The 21468-nt window shown below is 36.5% G+C and overlaps 1 protein-coding gene across 1 annotated transcript in view; it reads right to left on the bottom strand.

The window, feature by feature from the left end:
- The window catches only part of LOC132154238 (netrin-G1-like), a 62345-nt gene that overhangs the window by 13275 nt on the left and 27602 nt on the right, over positions 1–21468 (bottom strand). The window contains exon 3 of the mRNA XM_059562813.1: positions 13506–14149. Within this exon, the coding sequence (XP_059418796.1) occupies positions 13506–14149 (644 nt within the window). The remainder of the gene's footprint in view (positions 1–13505; positions 14150–21468) is intronic.

Here is a 21468-nt window from a genome sequence, read left to right as displayed (position 1 = left end):
TTTGATGTTAATACGTATAGGCTACTTTCCAATTTCAGCATTACTGAAGTGCACGTATTCATCACCTCTCTCGAGTATTATAAAGAATAGTCAATTAAATCTCTTCCATATCTCTAATCTGTGGATGTATCTAACCGTCCTTCATCTAGATAGTAAAATTCCCTAAAGTGCTGTGCTTTGAGATCTGACCCTTAGGTTAATTAAAAACCAGACGAAACTGGATCATCAAGCCGATGTCACGAAGTTCAGCGTATCTGCGGCGCAGCAGCGAGGGACGTGATGCTTTTGCCGCTGGCATTGTCATATTGAAATTGGAGGGACCGTTGAATATCATTCCATGGGTGCCTCTGGGAGAACGCCTGGCACAGCAACCATTTGTGCTGGCAGAAAGATGAAAATCCATTTAATAATTCTTTATTGGCCTTTTTTCTCCTTGCTCTCCCACACTGGGCTTTGGCCATTATCTAAGAGTGGCACCACTCAGTGACTCATTTAATACCACTCTCCTCCCTCCTGTTATGAATCGAGGACATAAGTGTTTTGCTTTGCGCACTCGCTTTCTAAAGATATGGCTAAGGGCGTTATACTGAGTGGCATTGTCTGTGAGGTATAGTTCATAAGTCATATTCATAAATTTTGGCCACAAAGGGGCTTCTTTTCACTATTTGAATGAATCTGAGAAATGGTTTTGAATGAGAATAATATACCCTTCGTTTTTAGCGTTTTAACAGAAGACGTGTGTGGCTTACGTTATAAAATCAAATGATGCAATGCCCTCTAAATGTTATCCCTCACAAAGAGCCGTCTATAATCCCATGCCCCATTACTATGAAACATACTGTAGCAATGTCTGAAATATATGGTCTGTCTTCAGAGGAAGGAGAAGGCATACTTTTATGTCAGTTTCTCTTGTTATGTTTCATCCTGACCTTGGTTTCTCCGGGAATGTGTTTCCATTTTCTATGTGTTTGAGTTCCCTATAGCTCAATGCACAGTATTTGTGAGACCACCCACTATTATAAATACATCCTTTGCATTTGCAATATTTATAATATTAATATATTTAAAGGTACCGTTCTTCGTGATCCCATGTTTCAAACTTTAGTTAGTGTGTAATGTTGTTGTTAGAGTATAAATAATATCTGTAAAATTCTAAAGCTCAAAGTTCAATGCCAAGCATGATATTTTATTTAACAGAATTCGCTTACATTGAACGACCAGTTTGGACTACATCCCTCTACTTCCTTCATTAATGACATCACTAGAACCTTTTTTTTTGTCTAACCTCCGCCCACAGGAATACACAAAAAAAGGGGGCGGGGTCTTGTTGCGCTCCCACAGAGAAGAAGGAAGAGTTGCGTTTGTGTTTGTCACCATGTCGACGAAACGCTGTTATTTTCATCTTGGAGTCCGATCACCTTTGCTTGGCCTTCTCAGGGACACTGTACTTAGAGATTAATGGTTACAATTTATGTTTAACTCAGTTCCTGAAAATTATAATCCACATGTAAAACTATGTGCAGCACATTTTGCTGAGGACAGCTTCCTCAATCTCAATCAGTTTAATGCCGGATTCGCACAAAGATTATTCTTAAAAGATGGAGCAGTCTTGAGAAGGCGTTGTTTATGGACCACAACCGGTAAGTGTATTTTATTATTTAAGTTGGTGCGTTTAACAGTTTCTGTAACTTATTACACAAAGGGCAACACTGTTTAGCTTTGTTAACTAGATGGTAGGGCTGTGCAAAAAATTTAATGTGATTTTCATGCGCATCTCATCAGTAAAGGCGTTCAGTGATTAGAACAACATCTCCAGCACAACACAGGAACCGCTGGCACAATCAGAACTCGTTACGAATTTCTGAAGGAGGGACTTTATAGAACAAGGAAGTCATCAGCCTGTTTTTATGACAGTGAAAACAGCGGTATACAGATAAGTAAGTTGTGTGAAAAATACTGTGTTTTTTTACATGCGAAACATGAACACATGTTATATTGCACACTGTAAACACAATCAAAGCTAAAAAAAAAAAGAAAAAAAGAAAACTGTGACCTTTAAATGAAATTACATATTCAATTATTATAAGCTCTGCTGTCCTTATGCCAAGGTATTTGTACTTAGCATCAAATAGTTTCTTTTGTTTTATGTTTTTGTATTTTCCCTTTTATTATGCTCCATGTCTCATAAAGAATAATTTCAGTGTGGTAAAGCAAATAACAAAAACTAGTGCATGGCAATTTCTTAATTATTATTGTTATTATGCTGGAAAACTAATTGTTCAAAAATGATTACCTTTGGATGTAAGTTAACAGTGCACTCAATAATTTTTACCTCATTAAATGTTTTGCCCAAAGAAATGACTATATTTATTATGTTGAATATATATTAATATAAAAGTAAAAACTATTTATTTTACATGAAGCAGGTCATCTCATTGGAAGATTCACTTATGTCTTTAAGGGATGTCAAACTCAATTCCTGGAGGGCTGGAGCCCAGCAGAGTTTAGATTCAAGCCTAATTAAACACACCTAATCCAACTAATCAGGTTCTTCATATTTGAAAACTACATTGTATTTATGTTGGAGCAGGATTGAAACAAAAATCTGAAGGGTTCTGGCCCTGCAGGAATGAAGTTTACACCCCTGGTCTATCCTGAGCTGTGACCATAGAAGTGACCTAATCCATATGTTGTATTTTACTCAGAATATATAGTCAGAATATATAGCTGAAGTTAACATTTTTAATTGATTATTTTAATTAAATATTTCACATATTTTGAATTCATAATACTGGCCATTTAAAGATTGCTCACTTTAACAAACATTAGTTATGCAATGTGTAAATGTGTAAATCCTAAAAACCGAATGACGCATATTTTCAGGAGTGCATACATATTCACTGAACTTATGCAAACACCAACGAGAACTTCAAGGGGTCATGTGATGTTGCTATAAAAGAACATTATTTTGTGTATTATATGTAATGAAATGTGTTTATTTGGTTTAAGGTTAAAAAAAACATTATTTTCCACATACTGTACATTATTGTTTCTCCTCTACTGTCTTTTTACGCGTTGCATTGCGTATAGCGTTGTGTATCACGCAGTGTATTGCACTGCGTAAACATAAAACCATATCTGCATTTGTGATCAGAGAAACCACAAACAACAAGTTACTCTACACTCCTCAAAACTCATGTTTGAAGCAACAGTGAAAAATTCTTTAAATATAAAAATGTACTTACAGACTGTGAGTCAGAAGTGCTAGAGTGTCCTTGCAAAGATTGAGAAATGGTGGAAACCTTTCCGGCTATCTACAGTGCAACCAGCATTGATTAGCTCTAGGCATGACGAAGCGGATATCATCCACTTTTGGAAGGCCAAACAAAGTAGTTTCGCTTTCACAATAAAACACACAATGTCTCCATGAAATGGTGCTGGCTGCAACAGTGAGAATAAGGTACGCCTTCTTTCTTTGCGTGTACATTTGGGTGGCGTTATGCAAATCTTCCCACACAGTGACGTAGACATGTGGGGGCATGTTAAAACGAGGCATTTTAGGAGTGCGTAGACAATTCTTAACTTTAATAAAGGATATCTCTTTGAATTTGAGACTTGATTCTTTGCAATTTTACAGATCTTCTTTATGCACCAAGAGTTTGTAACATGCCAATGAGAAAGGAAAAGTTTAAATCACATCATATGACCCCTTTAAATATTTATGAGCGATATAAGAAGACTTTTTGGCATGTCCTGTAAGTAAACTTTACCAGTATCTGTGAAAGTCATAGGTTTACTCATGCTGTTTGACCCCTGGAAACTTTCTTCACCTTCTGGCCTTGAGGATTAGAAAGTCTTAGATTTCTTTGTACTGAGAAGCAGACTTGGACTCGAAATGTAAACTAGTGGAGGCAAAGAGACATCTGACAGCCATCTCATCAAAAAGGAAGGCAAGAGTATGCTGTACCTGTCTGTCTACCTGAACTTCACAGATGTAGCTGAAGGTTCGCTCACTTTTGTATGTCAACCAACCTTAGTTACTCTCGACATCTGCCCTAACATTTTTTGTTGAGCTTTGACTGTGATGTGACCAGTATCAAGAGGAGAAGTAAACACAAGTATAAAGATATAAATGTGCAGAAGGAAAAGGAACAAATTTAAAAGTGAGAATTTTGTCAACAAAATTGCTGAACAAAAATGCAAAAGCATTGAAAAATTATGTTCCTTGTTTCAAACAATCCAATCGTAGTCCATAATGTTGACCCGCTTTGAGCTGCTTGAACTGAAGCTGAACACAAAAGGAACACAATAAACTGATCAGTTCTCACTCAAATGTATCCTTTACATATGAGAATAATCAGATATAAGCCCTATTAGAAACGCAATACTTTAATTTGCTTCTACACAAAATCTATATGCATAGTGTCATTTTAGTAAAACTGACTTAAAACAAACAAGTATGACAGAATGATGAGTTTTGCATGATACTGTAAGCAGCAACATGTAAGTCTCACAATTGTATTTTGACATGCCCTGTGCCTTCTGTGTATTGAAACTTTAATAAAAGCCATGGCCACATAATTCACCATTGTGATGCTACTGAAATGAGGATTCCTATTAGGACTGACTGACTGGTGGTGGCCAATTTCCTAACTCATCTGAGTGGAATGTAATACATCTCAGGCAAATTGTTTGTGTCTCACCTCAAAATGTAGTCGACCCTGGAGGGGCTCTCCAGATTTCTGGGGAAATATTAGGAATTCATCACAGCGTAATTCGCCTACTATGATTATTCCACTGTGACTAAATCCGATTTGAATTTGTGGCACTCTGGTTGGCATTGCTAAGAGCTATGCTTGCAATTTGTTTCAACGACAGGCCCTATTATGAAGCATTTACTCCGATCAGCATGAATATTATGCTAATAAGGGACTCTGTCCCATCCTTGCCTTGATCAAACACGACCTCTTCCTCATCTTCAAAGCTGCTTGGATAAACAGTGAAGCGGGGACACAGCGTATGTAGAAGTATGTGTTAAAGTGCTATGATTATTGATAAGTATAGCAGCGGAACGGTTTCTGGGACAATGTGGAATTAAATGGTGCGTAAACATAAATGATTGACATTACTGTGCTTTTCAATATAATTTAATCAGCATATGCGTCTGTATTTATATTCACATAAGTTCTGTTATAACAGAAAAGTTGCATAATGTTGGCTCTAAAGCAGCTGGGATAAATGAATAATGTAGTGTTATTTTTCAGACTGCAAAATGTGTTGATATTCAAGTTTACTGCAGTGCCTCAAGGGAGAGTTTATGTTGATGGTTTTTTTTTTCAGTTGCTCGTTTATTATTGATGACTGCAGCAAAGCCTCTCATTAGGCATAATTAAATATCTTAGATGTGAATCAGAAATGATTGGCAGGAAACATGGTCAGTTGTGACAAACATCTGTACTCAAAAGCTCAGCCTATGACTTTCAAATCAAGCCTCATGCGAACTGAGCAATTTGCAGTTTAACAATCTGAACTGCTATTCTGAATTGCACTCTGAAGAGTTCACGAGGGCATCATCGACTGGTGCCTTCTGAATAAAATATTACATTCAATATAAAACTAATACAATGTTAATGAATTAAATTGTGAAAAAATTGAAAATAATAATTATAATAATAATACAATTTAAATTCAGGGAACATAAATCACATGAGTGAAAAATGAGGATAACAGAAGGGTTGAACTACTAGGTACATCTTTGTGCAAGATGCTGTAAGTTGGCACTCTTTGACGTGCAAAAAATGTATTTTAGTTTTACAGCGCAAGAGTCTGCTGGGACTGAAACATCCAAAGTGATGTAGCTTTTACAGGGATTTTTCCTTTGGACCGTTTCATCTAAATAATCTTTCCTCAGATCATGCATATTTAAATTGGGGAGAAAAAAATAAAAATATTTATATATTTTTTATTGAATATGAGATAATCCTAAAAGCGGAGTGCTATGCAAAAAGATCTTGAAGGCAGTTTTTAGATCATGAGTCCTTGCATGGCCGGTTTTCAGTAGTTTTCATTTAGCTGTTAAATATTCACCAAACACCAGTCAATAAAGGGATAGTTCAGCTGAATATTATATTTCTTTCATCCAAACCTGTATGACTTTCTTTGTTTTGGTGTAACACAGAATGTGAATTCTGAAGAATGTGCTGGTTGCTCTTTTCTATATGCAGTTTATACACAATAAATATTAGATTAGACTTGGCCAATGATATAGTTTACATTTTGTGGCAAAATAAGCATTTAAGTGTTCGCTATATGGTATATTCTGGCCTAAGTATTCTTTAATATCCAACTAAAAGAGTTGGGTGATAATATACAGTAGCTTACATTTTGCAACAATAATATATATATATACAGTACAGACCAAAAGTTTGGACACATCTTCTCATTCAAAGAGTTTTCTTTATTTTCAAGACTATGAAAATTGTAGTCACACTGAAGGCATCAAGGGCTATTTGACCAAGAAGGAGAGTGATGGGGTGCTGCACCAGATGACCTGGCCTCCACAGTCACCGGACCTGAACCCAATCGAGAGGGTTTAGGGGTGAGCTGGACCGCAGACAGAAGGCAAAAGGGCCAACAAGTGCTAGGCATCTCTCGGGGAACTCCTTCAAGACTGTTGGAAGACCATTTCAGGTGACTACCTCTTGAAGCTCATCAAGAGAATGCCAAGAGTGTGTAAAGCAGTAATCAAAGCAAAAGGTGGCTACTTTGAAGAACCTAGAATATGACATATTTTCAGCTGTTTCACACTTTTTTGTTATGTATATAATTCCATATATAATTCCACATGTGTTAATTCATAGTTTTGATGCCTTCAGTGTGAATCTACAATTTTCATAGTCATGAAAATAAAGAAAATTCTTTGAATGAGAAGGTGTGTCTAAACTTTTGGTCTGTACTGTATATATATATATATATAGCAAACATCAACTACTTGATTGTTTATATATGGGTTTGTATGAGTATACTGTATGTATGTGGATAAAGCTGGATTTACTGTATATTCAACTTTATTCACAGAGCTGTGCATTAATATAGTTTTCTTTATATTAACAATAAAGCAAATTAGAATTGCTATTATTATTTATAAATTTATAGAATATATATTATTTTATGCGAGTGTACTTTATGTATACAAGTAAGGTTGGATATACTTTTAAAGTAGTAGTAGTTTTAAAAGGATGGTTCACTGTTTTTTTCTAGGCTTGATTGTGTTTATGGGGTGCAGTCTAACATGTGTTAATGCTTTATATAAAAAAAAAAAAAAAAGAATTCACATAATTTACCTTTATTCCACACCACTCTCTCTTCTCTGAGTAACATGCTGATAATTTTTCCTTTTTTTATGAAACCCCTCCCTCAGAAATAGATGATGGGCTCTGATTGGTTAGCTAGCCCAGTGTCTAAATGTCCTGCCCCTCACCTCAGCGGCATGTGCTGAGAGCGGGGTTTATCAGGGTTTGTGACGTCATGAACCGGGAAGTAACTTATTGTAGTCCCTACCAACTGTTTGAAGGCATTAAATTGCAAGAATTTTGAAAGGCGATATCTCGGTTTGCATTGAACTTTCAGCTTTGTAAATTTGCAGATACTGTTTATGCTGAAACATAAATCAGTCAGAATCAACCACCCCTTTAAAATTTGTGTATGTGGGAGGAACAGACAGAAATGTAATTTTTTAAAAATCTGTTCATAATTTGGACTGATCCAGTTACAGACCTAAACAGCTGACTGGAGGAGAGGATTTTCTGTAAATAATTATTTAAATTAAGGAGTGTCACACACAAAGCTATCGTGTGACTTCAGTATACTTTGAATATAGCACACATTGTATGAACTACTTTTACAGTGCTTTGCAATCTTGTTAGAAGACTGAACCTCCCACCCCAAATCATTACAATATTGAATAAGGTTTGGAACAACATTTGTTGGTTGAGTAAGTTGAATGAATAATTACATAATAATAATAATAATAATAATAACAATAATAATAATAAATAAAAAAACGTTTTCATGCACAGTCTTTCATGCATGGTTATGTTAAACAACTTGACCGTGTACAATTGTACAAATGCTAAATGTATTCTTTAAGTAAAGGTCATAAACAGTTTTTAGCACATTCACATTTTTTTTTTGCAATTTAGCTTCACATTGAATATCCATTACTAGAATTCATGTTGGTTAATTAATATGTACATGTCAATTTACATTTTGACTGGAAAACTGGAGAACAACCTGATGAAGTCAAACTCGGTTTTCTTGTGTAATCACATTTACATTTTTCATTCTCAGGGTTTTGTACACATAACAATATTATCTTGTTTTATTTATCTATCTATCATTAGACTGTCAATGTCTAATTAATTTTCAGAATAACATTACTATGAAGATGCAGATCTTTTTAGGAATCATACCTGCACTATTTAATGTTTTTGAGCTCTTTTGTGTGCTGGAGACTTGTGAAGCATCTCTTCCTTAAACACTAATAACCCAATCCAAGTGAATAACTACACAAACCTGGTCAAAAGACCTCTATAATATTCTTCTCTGTGTCAGAGATTTTTGGGATTAAATTGAATTGAAAACCCACAGGCAGGAGAAGATATTGGATGTACCTGTATACACCTCTGATTTGCCTCAGGAACTAATAAATGGCAAAATATGGTGACTGCAAAGAAGCAAGAGTCCTCAGATTTAACACTCTAATCATAAACAAAGTTGTTTCCTGAATCTCTTTTCTTTTCTTTCTATTACCTAAAATAGTTTTTCTTCATTTGAAAAGATCATTTTGCCCATTATAAACAATATGAATTATTCCTCCTTATGTTGTTAAAAGAGAAGATCAAAGATTTTTTTTTCTTTTAAACAGAAAGCAGTGTTTTTGAAGTGTGATGAATCAATTGTAGCTTTTAATGAACCTAAAACTTTGTGTGAGGATAATTTGGTCTAGGCTGTGTGGAAGCTGTAGTTCATAAGGAGACTTTAGGTGGAGGTCCTTCCCAACATCAAGCACTGCACCTTCCACCCCTCCTCCTTCTTACAGACTCTCAACACATCAAAGCCAAACAACAGCAGCCCCATTGCCTTCATTAAGACATAAGGTTACCTCTAATTATATCCCTTTTGCTCTCTTTTCATTTCCAAAAGTGAACGTGTGGGGTTCTGACAAACTCATGTTAGTTCATGCAAGTTCAATGTCTTTTTACACAAACATATTTATAATTTATTGCCTGCTCAAAGTTGACAATGCATTTTTTACGCTGCTATTAATTGCAAAAAACAGTGAAACTCTCTGCATCAGGTGAAACAATTTGCCAAATGTCAAACATTTTCTTTTTCTTATTTTCTTTGTTTATGGCTCAGTGATGGACCATGTGCATACTTTCCTAAGGCTAACTTAAGATTTGTCAACTTATTCAACTCAATAAGAAAATAATTCCTGTCACAAGAGGAACACTGTCTATTGGGGCATGAATGTGTACAACTTCCTTTGAACTATACAGTCGGTTTATATAGAAAATATTTTAGAATTAAAAAAGCAAAATATAAATATTTTGCAATGGGTCTTCAAATGGAAATGTGTGTTCTAAAGTCTAAAGGAGTACAATACGAGGGATCACAAACCATGCACCACCATCTACAGGTGCATCTCAGTAAATTAGAATGTCATGGAAAAGTTTGTGAAATCAAATTGTGTATTAAATAAATAAAATAAACACCGGCTGGAGTAGTTTAAGTCTTTGGTTCTTTTAATTGTGATGATTTTGGCTCACATTTAACAAAAACCCACTAATTCATATAAACAAATTACAATATGGTGACATGCCAATCAGCTAATTAACTCAAAACACCTGCAAATTTCATAAGCCTTCAAAATGGTCTCTCAGTTTGGTTCACCAGGATACACGGGGAATACAGCTGATCTGACAGTTGTCCAGAAGACAATCATTGACACCCTTCACAAGGAGGGTGAGTTTGAGTAACCGTTTATTAGTCCTATAATAAATGGTTAAATTGCTGTTGGCCTCACGTCTCCTTTTATGTTGTGTACCCCTTTCTCAACGAGCATCTTATAACAGGGGTTCGTAACAGACACACATTCATTGCCAAATAAGCTGGCTGCTTACAGAGTGCTGTATCCAAGCATGTTAACAGAAAGTTGAGTGGAAGGAAAAAGTGTGGAAGAAAAAGATGCACAACCAACCGAGAGAACCACAGCCTTATGAGGATTGTCAAGCAAAATCGATTCAAGAATTTGAGTGAACTTCACAAGGAACGGACTGAGGCTGGGGTCAAGGCATACAGACGTGTCAAGAAATCTGGCTACAGTTGTCATATTCCTCTTGTTAAGCCACTCCTGAACCACAGACAACATCAGATGCATCTTACCTGGGCTAAGGAGAAGAATAACTTGACAGTTGCTCAGTGGTCCAAAGTCCTCCTTTCAGATGAGAGCAAGTTTTGTATTTTATTTGGAAACCAAGGTCCTAAAGTCTGGAGGAAGGGTGGAGAAGCTCATAAACCCAATTGGCTTGAAGTCCAGTGTTAAATTTCCACATTCTGTGATGATTTGTGGTGCTATGTCATCTGCTGGCATTGTGTTTTTTGAAAACCAAATTCACTGCACCGGTTTACCAAGAAATTTTGGACCACTTCATGTTGCCTTCTGCTCACCAGCTTTTTGAAGATGCTGATTTCATTTTCCAGCAGGATTTGGCATCTGCCCACACTGCCAAAAGCACAAAAAGTTGGTCAAATGACCATGGTGTTGGTGTGCTTGACTGGCCAGCAAACTCCCCAAACCTGAACCCCAGAGAATCTATGGGGTATTGTCAAGAGGAAAATGAGAAACAAGAGACCAAAAAATGCAGATGAGCTGAAGACCACTATCAAAGAAACCTGGGCTTCCATACCAATTCAGCAGAGCCACAAACTGATCAACTCTATGCCACATCGAATTGAGGCAGTAATTAAAGCAAAAGGAGCCCCTACCAAGTATTGAGTACATGTACAGTAAATGAACATACATTCCAAAGGGGCAACAATTCACTAAAAATATTTTTTTTATTGGTCTAGTATTCTAATTTAATCATCTCAACTGCAAGAACCAAAGACTTAAAAAACTTAAGTCTGTGTGCATTGAATTTATTTAATACACAAGTTTCACAATTTGAGTTGAATTAACTTTTCCATGACACTCTAATTTATTTAGATGCACCTGTATATAAAATACCCCCAGATGCCATATTAAGTCATATTAATGTTGCCCAACAGGAACACTTGCATGGTGATGTGTCCCCAGTGGTTATTATTTAATCAGCAATAAATGGTCTTAATTAGTAGATTAGTCTCTTTAGCTCACTATGTAATTGCCCTAATCTACCACTGCAGTCCTTTGAATCTTAATTTAAAGCTGTGCATTTAGATTCCCAGTGGACCTATCAAATGTGTCATTATGAACCAAGTTATTCTCACATAAACCAACTGCTTATGAGCCATTCCGGCCCAATTTGGAGAGCAGCTTCTGTTTTTATGTTTCTATTGTGCCATCATTTGACTTGAGAAGACATTGTGAAGTCATGCTGCACTTTCTGCTTTTTTATGCCATCTAAATGAGACCTTTGATGTCCATTTTATTCTTTATTGCACATTGCAATGTCCCTCCATCCAGCTTAACTTCTAATTTTAGAGAAAAATATGAGTCGTCACTCATTAAGCCTATTCTGTCATTTGACACTATGTATGTGGATTCCTGCAAAAGGTGGGCTAGGGCTGCCCCTTACGATAAAGAAGTTCATCCAAGTGTGCTATTAGTATACTTCTTTTAAACTTAAAATAGGAAAGTATGCTTTTAGTTTACTTTTTATGTACTTCTCAGAAATGGGCTTTATGTAGTTTTCAGAAATACACTTAAAATGACATTTAAGTATACTTGGCTTATACTTATATTTGAACTATACTTGTGCTCCTAGAATCCGTGTTTTCATTGTTTTACGGTAGAGGTCACTAGTACACATCTTCTGTACAGAATTTCCAAAAAAACACAGGTGAAGAAGAAGAAGAAACAACAGATTCTAACACATGTAACAATCATCTGACATAAAACAGCATCAAAACTGTAATTACAGTCAAGCTTTGGGGTGTTTATCAACTCCATCTACATTTTGATTATCATTCTGAATACAATTCATAGTCTTTTTTCAGCTTTTTGTTCAAAATGTTATTTCTTTATTTTTTTTTTTATGAAACGAACCCACATTAAAGTGTTTAAAAAAAGAATGCATGAAGCTAGAATAAAATATTTTTGTTTACAATCAGATAAACTGTTATTTCTTTTGATGTTTTGTATGTTCAGATATTCATGTAACAAAATATATACAAATTAAAACCTAAATAGAGACAGTAGTATACTTAAATGATGTAAAGTTCACTTAAAGAAAACTTATGAGTGCAGTATAACTTATAACTTGCATAACTTGCAGTATAAAACTACTAAACTAGAAGTTCCCTTTCAGTCGGTCACGTTCGACGTTACGAATGGGATCTCGCCCGAGTCAGAAATTTGAATCTTATTCTGTTACGGCTCTATGTCACGAAGTAATACATTTGCATAATGTCTGCACACGTTCTATGTCACCAACTTGCCTGCCCACAAACAGTAAAATTTCTGTGTGGTTAACATCATGTTGAGAAGACGCTGTATCCTATGCTGTGAGAGTAAATTTGTTTGATCAGATCTTATAATTACCACAAACTTGTTAACACTTGACAATTACCACTGAAACGTCCTGCTCCAGTTGTGCTTGTGAATCAGTCTCTTGTCGATCATCCAGTTAAACCGTCTCATCATCAGACTCTGGCTCGAACTGGTGAGGTACAATCGATACTATCTTTTCTATGTATTGACTAGTCTCCAGGCAGTCATTCCATCGTGACAATGGGCGTTTCGTTTCCGACACGGAAAATAAAAATTAAATTTATTATATTTTTTGACCTTGCATGTAAACCTGTATTAAGTGACTCATAAAACAATATTAGCAACCTTAAAAATGGCATAATAGGGGCACTTTAACTGATGTAAAATCATGCAAATCATGTAAAAGTATTTTGAGATCATAGCATAATATTCTTCAAGAAACTGCATGAAATTAATACTTAAGAATTTGCCCCTGTTATCTTAATAACATTGCAGTGAATTGTATGTATAAGTAAGGCACATTCTTCCAGTGAGCCTGTACTATTTTTTTAATTACTATAATTACTATAAAGTAATTAATCAACCTCAAACGCATATTTGTTTATAATGGATATTTGATTAGCATTTTATTTATATACTGATGTTTTCATTTAGCATTTGTACTTTAAGAAGTAATTAAGCAAAAGTACTTAATAAAACCCATTGATAGGTGTGTTATGTTAAATTAAGCCTCAGAGAGTAATTAACTTACCTGCCCTGCACTTTAATGTCCGAAATGGCATAGAAGTATCTAGAAAGATTGTTCTCATCCACCATTGTGGCTCCAGTAGCAGGCCGTAGAAGTCTAATGCGAAGGTCAGTAAGGGTGAAGAAATCCCTAAGATTCTTGGTGGTATCCAGCTGCCCATACAGAGAAGCCATGTTGTGCAGTCTCGGACCAGCAAGAAGGGCGAAGCGGTCTTTGATCTCGAAGCGTACAGTCTTATCGTACTTCCACACATAGCCCGTTGAATAGGCCTCAGTGCAGATGATTTCTAGCATTGTGCTTGGGGTCAGCTGATGTACTGCTTTTGGCTCCATAGTAAAGGCATCCAAACAGTCAGATGCGTAAAACTGGTATGGCTGCCACGTACGACCATAATCCAGCGACTTCTCCAAGACTAATTGCTCGGGTCGGCCAGACTCAAAGGTGAGGACAATGTCATCTGTTAGTTCTATTGTTTTGTTCCAGGACAACGTGATGTTGACCTGAAGGGGCTTCGGGTATTTCTTCCAGGAGGTCGACTGCCAGAACGTGGTTGGGTTTCGTCCCTCAGAGTCAAACATGAGCTCGGGTGGGTGGGCCAGCTCTTCGGTATCAGCGTCACATTCGTTATTACACATATATGGGTTTTCCTGAAACACACACAGAGAGACCGGATGTGTTAATTATGCAGTACGCTAATAGTAACAGGTTTCCCATTAGACAGTGGCACTCATTTGAGGTGAACTTAGGAAACCTACACCGAGATGTTTGATTCTCCACATGAATCAGTATGTTAATGAATACATTCTTGTGAAAATACTTCAGCCTCCATTAAAGCAGTTAAGTTGGATGTTTTCCTGAGGTGACTGCTGAATATGGCACGCTGAATGGCAATCGCCTGCATTCAGAGCGGTGTGCATCATGAGAGCTGCTCAACAGTTACCCGCTTGCTCACTGCCACCCAAATTGCTAATATAATTGATATTCTTGCTTGTTGGCCAGTTGGAATGGGAGTGGAATTTCGATGAGTGAAGCTGGAGGTACACACAGAGCTCCATGCATTTTTCATGCGTCTGTGTCTGCCCTGCACCGCCGAGCCACTGTGTTTCAGATCAACTTTTTCATTAAAATTCTGCACATCTCTGAACCATAGCACAAAGGACAATCAGCCATGAACTTTGAGGAGACAGCCATTAATTTCCATCTTGTATACATGTTTGATCGTCTGCAATTGCCATAAATCTTGTTTTGTTTCAGGCACAAACAGCGGCGGAATGCAGTTACAAAGATGCGTAACATCTAAAGGCTCTTGTGACAAAATATTCAGCTTTGTTTGTGGAATAATTTTATCCCCATCGCTGCTGTCAGTGGAAGAACTGACAGATTGTGATGCTTCCTCTCATCAAATTAATTATGTGCTATGTGTCGTTGGATCAAAATGTATTTCCCTTGTTTGTTTGGTCCAGGAATGTTCACAGTGAGATTGGATCTTAGATGCTGTGCTGAGCAAAGACCATTTCACTTGGGCAGAATAAACAAATCTACTTTAAAGGAAAATTCATTTACTGGTATTCATGTCGCTCCAAAACCATAGTTTCCATAAAGTGCAAAATAGTACCTTTGCCTACATTCTTGTTATACAAAAACACTTCATAGTAACAGTAGATTTCAATCTTCAAAGTTTTACATAAAAAAAAAGAGTGTGGAAAAAAGTTATACTTCTAGCATAATTGTCAACCATTCATAATGTCTTTTTAAATCTGACTCCTGAAAATGAAATGTGGTTGTCTGAAGCAAACAGAATGCAGAATTACATTGAAATTAAAATAAAATGAATTAAAATTCATTCTTGAAATTAAAATCGAGCTTGTTCCTAAATTCAAGATTTAACAAAGCCATAAGAAATATTTACGGATTCTCTCTCTCTCTCTCTCTCTCTCTCTCGCTCTCTCTCTCTCTCTCTTTTTTGTTTGTTGTTCCTGCTCACTCTAAACTGTCATATATCAAGTGTGTCCCATTGAGAATATGTATGGATTTGAAACAACATGAGGAAGATAAGGGTCATTTATAGCTTAACTATTTTAAGTCTACACGTTTCTAAATGATCTGTCCCCCCTCTGTGCGCATGTAAAGTATAGGAGTGAATTACCACCTGCACACACTATAATTGATTTATCCCTCAACCACATTACAACACTGACACAAGCCAAAACTGAGAGGCTTAATATGACAAACCAGAGGACCAGACCTTCCGCTGGAATCTCCTGCAGTGGCTCTTTGACCAAAAGCAGCAGCCTTATCACAATCAATACACTCTCTCCTGTTAACACTTGGGGATAGAGTGACCACTGTTGAAGGTGGCCATTGAAAAATCAATGTAGATTATATCTCATTCCACGTGTGGTCTCTGTTAGAAGAGGAAAGACAGTGTAGTGGTGCTCACTATAAAAGCTGACATCTCCATCAGCAGCACCACTGCAGTAATTTCCAAAGCTGCTCTCTATTAATCCCTGTTGATGAGACTGCCACCATAGAAGTGTGCATCACAGACCCTTCAACATAAAGGTCATGTTAGACTGGTCACTAATGAGGTCCTGCCTCATGAAGCTAAAGGGGCAATCCAATATTGTGTCTCTGTGAGCGGGCCAGTGGTTTGAACGAGGATGTTAGTTTGACATCATACGAGTCTGTGTTAATTGAGTATTTGTGAGCTCCAGTGAAAACATTCAATATTATTACTCCATCTGACCCAGAGCAGAAAAACAGGTAGCAAATTTTAAACTCAAAATTAAAGATGGTACAGAATTGATAGAAAAATATATATGTTACATAATATCACAAACACATTTTTTATAATTTGGCCACTGACACAAGCCTTCATATGCATTACTGTACCATTAAGTTCTTTCTCAATGGCACTGCGAATATCAACAACATCTTTTGTAATCCTCACAATAAACCATTAATTAATCTAAATTCTTTTGAATGATGTTAACAATTTAAGATTTTCATCAAAATGTACTTTGATCAATATTTTGATTCTTACATCAAAAGATTTTGTTAGACATCATAGCAACAATAACTCAAATGAAAAAATAATCAAATAAATAATGAATAATGTAGCCGAAATGACTCGAACCAGACAAATTAAAGAGTCGATCAGGGCTGTGTTTGAAACACAAGCCGAATTCCTCAGGAAGTCATAAAACATTCTGTGCCACAAGTCCCAAGCAAGATAACCAACCAACCAAAGCTTTCACAGAACAGCTTTCAACATTAACACCACTAGAACAATTATTGACAATTTCAATTCAGAGAAGAGATTTGTCAAATTTGTTGTTCGTAATTGAAATGCAACGCTGGACATCACATGTAAACCCATGAGAGGTAAACACTTCCATGGACTTCCCCCACCTAACAAAACCAGACTGAAATTCCTAAGGGGGAAGGGGCTTTGAACCTCCGGTCTCTCCACAGAAGTCTTTGTGAAGAGAATGGCAAATAAACTGTCTTTTGTACATATATATGGACCAGAATGAACTCAAAAAGACTTATAAATGAACCAGTCCATCGCTTAACTCCATATTCATTTATATGTAACCCACACATTTGACTATAATCTTATATTCACTTATTGTGTATGTCTTTTAATAACTATGGGATAACTTAAGGATTCATAATCATGTTTGGTATGTTTGTGATGGACACATGGTGTTATAAGAATCATGTCCAAAATTATACCCTGCAAGAGCGGGAAAATTCGGACCACATGCTTGGTAAGATAAACACATGATTTATGATACCCCTGTGCTTCAGCCTGCACGCCGGTTGCTACTTAGCCACGATGAGAAGAAACACCAGCTATAGTCTCGTCAAACTTTACTTCTTTTCTTTTCCGTTTGAGAGTTTCGTGTTCTGAGTTAAGTTTTGTAACGTCGAGTTCAACTTCAGCCAGCTACACACAACTCTCTGCATCTTCAGCCAACGCCCAACACACCACGGGCCTTCTCAAGACGTCACTTCAAGGACTACTGAACTTCCAGCCAATCAGCGACAACTTTACACAGGCAATGTACCTTCAGACATTTGTGCTGGTGTATCTAATATAATTTTAACCTCATTGAGGAACTCAGTGCGAGGGTTAATTAAGTGATTGATGGTTGTTCATGTTTATGCAATTTAACGTATTGCTGTAAACTTGGGATTCCATATTTCCATTCTCTAAGTATCTTGTGTTTTGTGCTTACAAGTTAATGTCTTAAACTGCCGATCTTGTTACTGTGCTAATTGATAGTGTTTTTACTATACTTTGGATATTAATATCCAGCACAGATTTGATGTTAAACGGCTCGTTCAGTGAATCGCAGGGCGTCTCAGTGATCAGCCGTGAAACAGTGATTCTGTTCAAATTCCCTTTAAAATCTTAAATGATTCCCTTTGAGCTAAATTGACCTGTTTCCTTTACAATAAATTAAAATATACACTACCATTCATAAGTTTGGGGGTCATTAAGATTGTTTTTTTAAGGGAAAAAATAATTTAATTCTGCAAGGATGCATTAAACAAATGTATATTATATTATATTATATTATTTTTTTAAATCAGTGCTGTTATTTAGAACTTTTTATTCATCAGTATCCAGAAAAAAAAAAAAAAAAACAAGTATCAAGTTTTGCTAAAATTCAACTTGGCCAGAGGACTAAATTAAGCTATTAAAATAATCCTGTTATTGTGTATTTGTCTAATAATGATACATCATAAAGAATGCAGTGACGGAAAAGAACAACAACAACAACAGCAGAGGTGATAGACATGGAGGCTGTGAGACTGACAAGCGGAGCCTCTGTTGATGCTTTCTGAGTATGTGGATGAGGAATATAAATTCATTGCCCAGTGACAGCAGGGCCTGATGAATAGGCCCAAGCTGTCCCACAAATCAGATGATGTGACAAATGTTTGAAAATTGCACCCCAGATCACACACTAAAGTTCCCATTCATTCCATGCACCAAATTACTGCCTGCAGCCTAGACTGAGCTTTTAAGGACCAAACTGTTTTATGTGATAAAATGCATTGAAACCCAAGAAAAGAAAAGGCCTTTCAATGAAATATTGGAGTACTCTAATACAGAGGATGTTGTGGGATTCGCGATTTAGGCTCTGATCAAGGGAATGCCTGAGGAAGTCTGGCTTCAACATCATGTCTGATTACTCGTCTTTATTAATCTCTCTTGTTTCCTTTCTAGACAAATACATGATGTGCTCCTTGTGGAATTTACAAAGCAGGAATATCAATATTTTAATACACATAATTCAGTTATTTTAAAGGGGGTGGGGGGTACAATGGTGTTTCGTGTATTCAGAGTTGTTCACATTGTTAAAGAGATGGATTCTCATGCTAAACATGGCCAAAGTAATAATTAAAAAATAATTTAGAAGAATGACTTAGAATTTCTGTGCCGAAAATCTTGGTTGGTACAAGTTTCGGCTGTTTTTTTACGATTGAGGATCTAATGACGTAGACAAGAGCGGAAGATAGAGTGGAACTCCTTATATAAGCATTTCTCCCAGAAAAGTGCGCCCGCGCACACTTGGCCAGAGGAGAGCGAGACCGTGCACATCAACGTGCTTCAAAATCGTCTGCAGTGCTGCGTAGGATATGTTTGAAAATGCCTCTAAATAAGTGCGTTTTTGGAAAGATTCGGAAAGCTGTATTTTTCTTTTACAAATATGATAAAACTAAAGACTTTTTGGATATATGAAGGATGCAGTACTACTCTATAGGTACTCAAGATTAACATGAGATTAGGTGAAACTGTGTATGTTATGTACCCTTTAAGCATGGAAATCATTGTAGTTATGAGACTGGTAATAGCCAGAAAAATGTTAGCATTAACATTTCCATTCATCTTAATTGAAGTTGTTCAGCTGCTGTGTTGCTGTTATTAAATAAATCTACAACTAAAATCATAAAAATGGTTTCTGTTCATTGAAATACATATGAAATAAAATGCAATATATATCAATATATAAAATAAATGCAGCCTTGAAGCATTTGGAAATTTGAAACTTTCTGTTATCTTCAGTTTTTGGGAAAGTGAAGCTATCAAACTTTTGTCTAATAATGCTACATTGTATAGAGTTGAAAAATAAATAATTGGAAATATTGGAGTCATCTGGTTTACTTGAGGATTATTATATTGTTCAGCTGTTTGGACTAATTCTGATGGCACCCATTCACTACAGAGAACCCACTGATGACCAAATGATGTAATACTTAATTTCTCCAAATTTTTTTCCAATGAAGAAACAAACTCACCAACATTTTGGATGGCCTGAGGGTTTGCAAATGTTCAGTATTATTTGTTAACTCAAAATATAACACAATTTGAAATCTGCTAAAGAAAATTTATACTGCATATAAGTTGCTTGCAAAACATGTTTAGTCAGAATACACAACTAAATTTTAATTGTAGTCAATGGGGAAAGATTTTAAAACCAGATGGTGTAGTTCTAGTATATACCAGCAGGGGGATAATGGCATCATCTTAACCAGACAAGTCTTGACCCCTTGTTTTGACCCCACTGTGTACCAAACATCACCCCACTCTTTGAAACCAATGATTTTTCCTTTATTTGCTCTTCAGAAAAGGCCTTTCCCACAGCCATATGAAGGATTCACTCCGTCTGTTTCATGACGCAGAGCCTCGTTTCAATTACTACAAGGGTCTTCACAAGCAGCTATATGAGATTGAGACCCCAATCTCTCCCAGAGGAACAGAATTGCTAAGGCTTACATAGATGAATGGATATGGGTTAGCCCAGAATCACAAGGATACATCACATCCTGCCTCACACAGACCTTAAAGCAAGGTTTGAATGGCTGAAACTAATGCAGACTCTGTCAAGGTATGGCAATCTTGTCTATGCCTATGTGATGTTGAGCCATGCTGGCTGGAGGGGCCTGATAATAGAGAGGGCTGAGCAGAGGGACAGTGAGAGATTGTAGGTGCTGGCGATTAGACAGAAACTCAATAGCACTTTAATGGTATACATAGTCATTGAGGTACTTTACTGCAGTGCAGGTCTTACCCCACTGACCATAGGAGAAATGAAGCAAAGCAGTGGTAAACTGTGAAGCCAGCTAAACCTTCACACACTGCAGAATAAGATCTGTGGAGTCTGCCTGACAGATTCATGATTAGATATCTGGAAATCACTTAATTGGCCGTAAAATGAAACATTACGATAAGATCCTGGGCCAAGTAAATCCTTGCAGGATGTCAGGATGTTAAATATCTGTGGCATTAGGTCACACATTAAAAAAAGATGGATTAAATGAATGGTCGTGGTGCCATTATGTAACTTAAAATTTTAAAAAATTGAATATATTGAATATTTATTTGGAACCTGTGCTAAAATATTTTTTTCAGGATTTTTTGAGGAATGAAAAGTTAAAAAGAACAGCATTTATTCAAACTAGAAATATTTTTTAACAATATAGATGTTACGTTTATGAACTTTCCGTTTCCTTATTTGGTCTTCCTGTTCTTGTTTTGTTAATTGATTATTCCCCGCCTGTCTCCAGTTCCCTCATTACCTCCTGTGTGTTTAAATACCCTGTCTGTTTAGTTCTTCTTCGTCCGTGATTGAATGTGCATCTGAATGTGAATGTAACAATGTATTTGTATCTTAACCTATTGTGAAGTTAATGTGGTGTTGTGTATAGTCTGTATTCTCCGTTGTCATCCAGTAAACTCCTCATTTTGATCACTATCCTCCTTGAGCACTTTGTCTTACGTTTAGCACATACCCAACTTGTAACAGAATCACGGACCTAAACAGTTTAGTTAGCGGAGTTTTTCTTTCTTTTTGGTTTGTTTTCTCCCTCTCCCGGAATGGCATTCCAACAGTCCGTCTCCTATGCCTGGAGTAACTGGACCGTTCGCTGGAGGACCATACCAGGGACT

This window comes from Carassius carassius, chromosome 12, assembly GCF_963082965.1.
Source record: "Carassius carassius chromosome 12, fCarCar2.1, whole genome shotgun sequence".
NCBI lineage: Eukaryota > Metazoa > Chordata > Actinopteri > Cypriniformes > Cyprinidae > Carassius > Carassius carassius.
The sequence above is the reverse complement of the archived record's forward strand: the minus strand, read 5'-3'. Positions and strand labels throughout refer to the sequence as shown.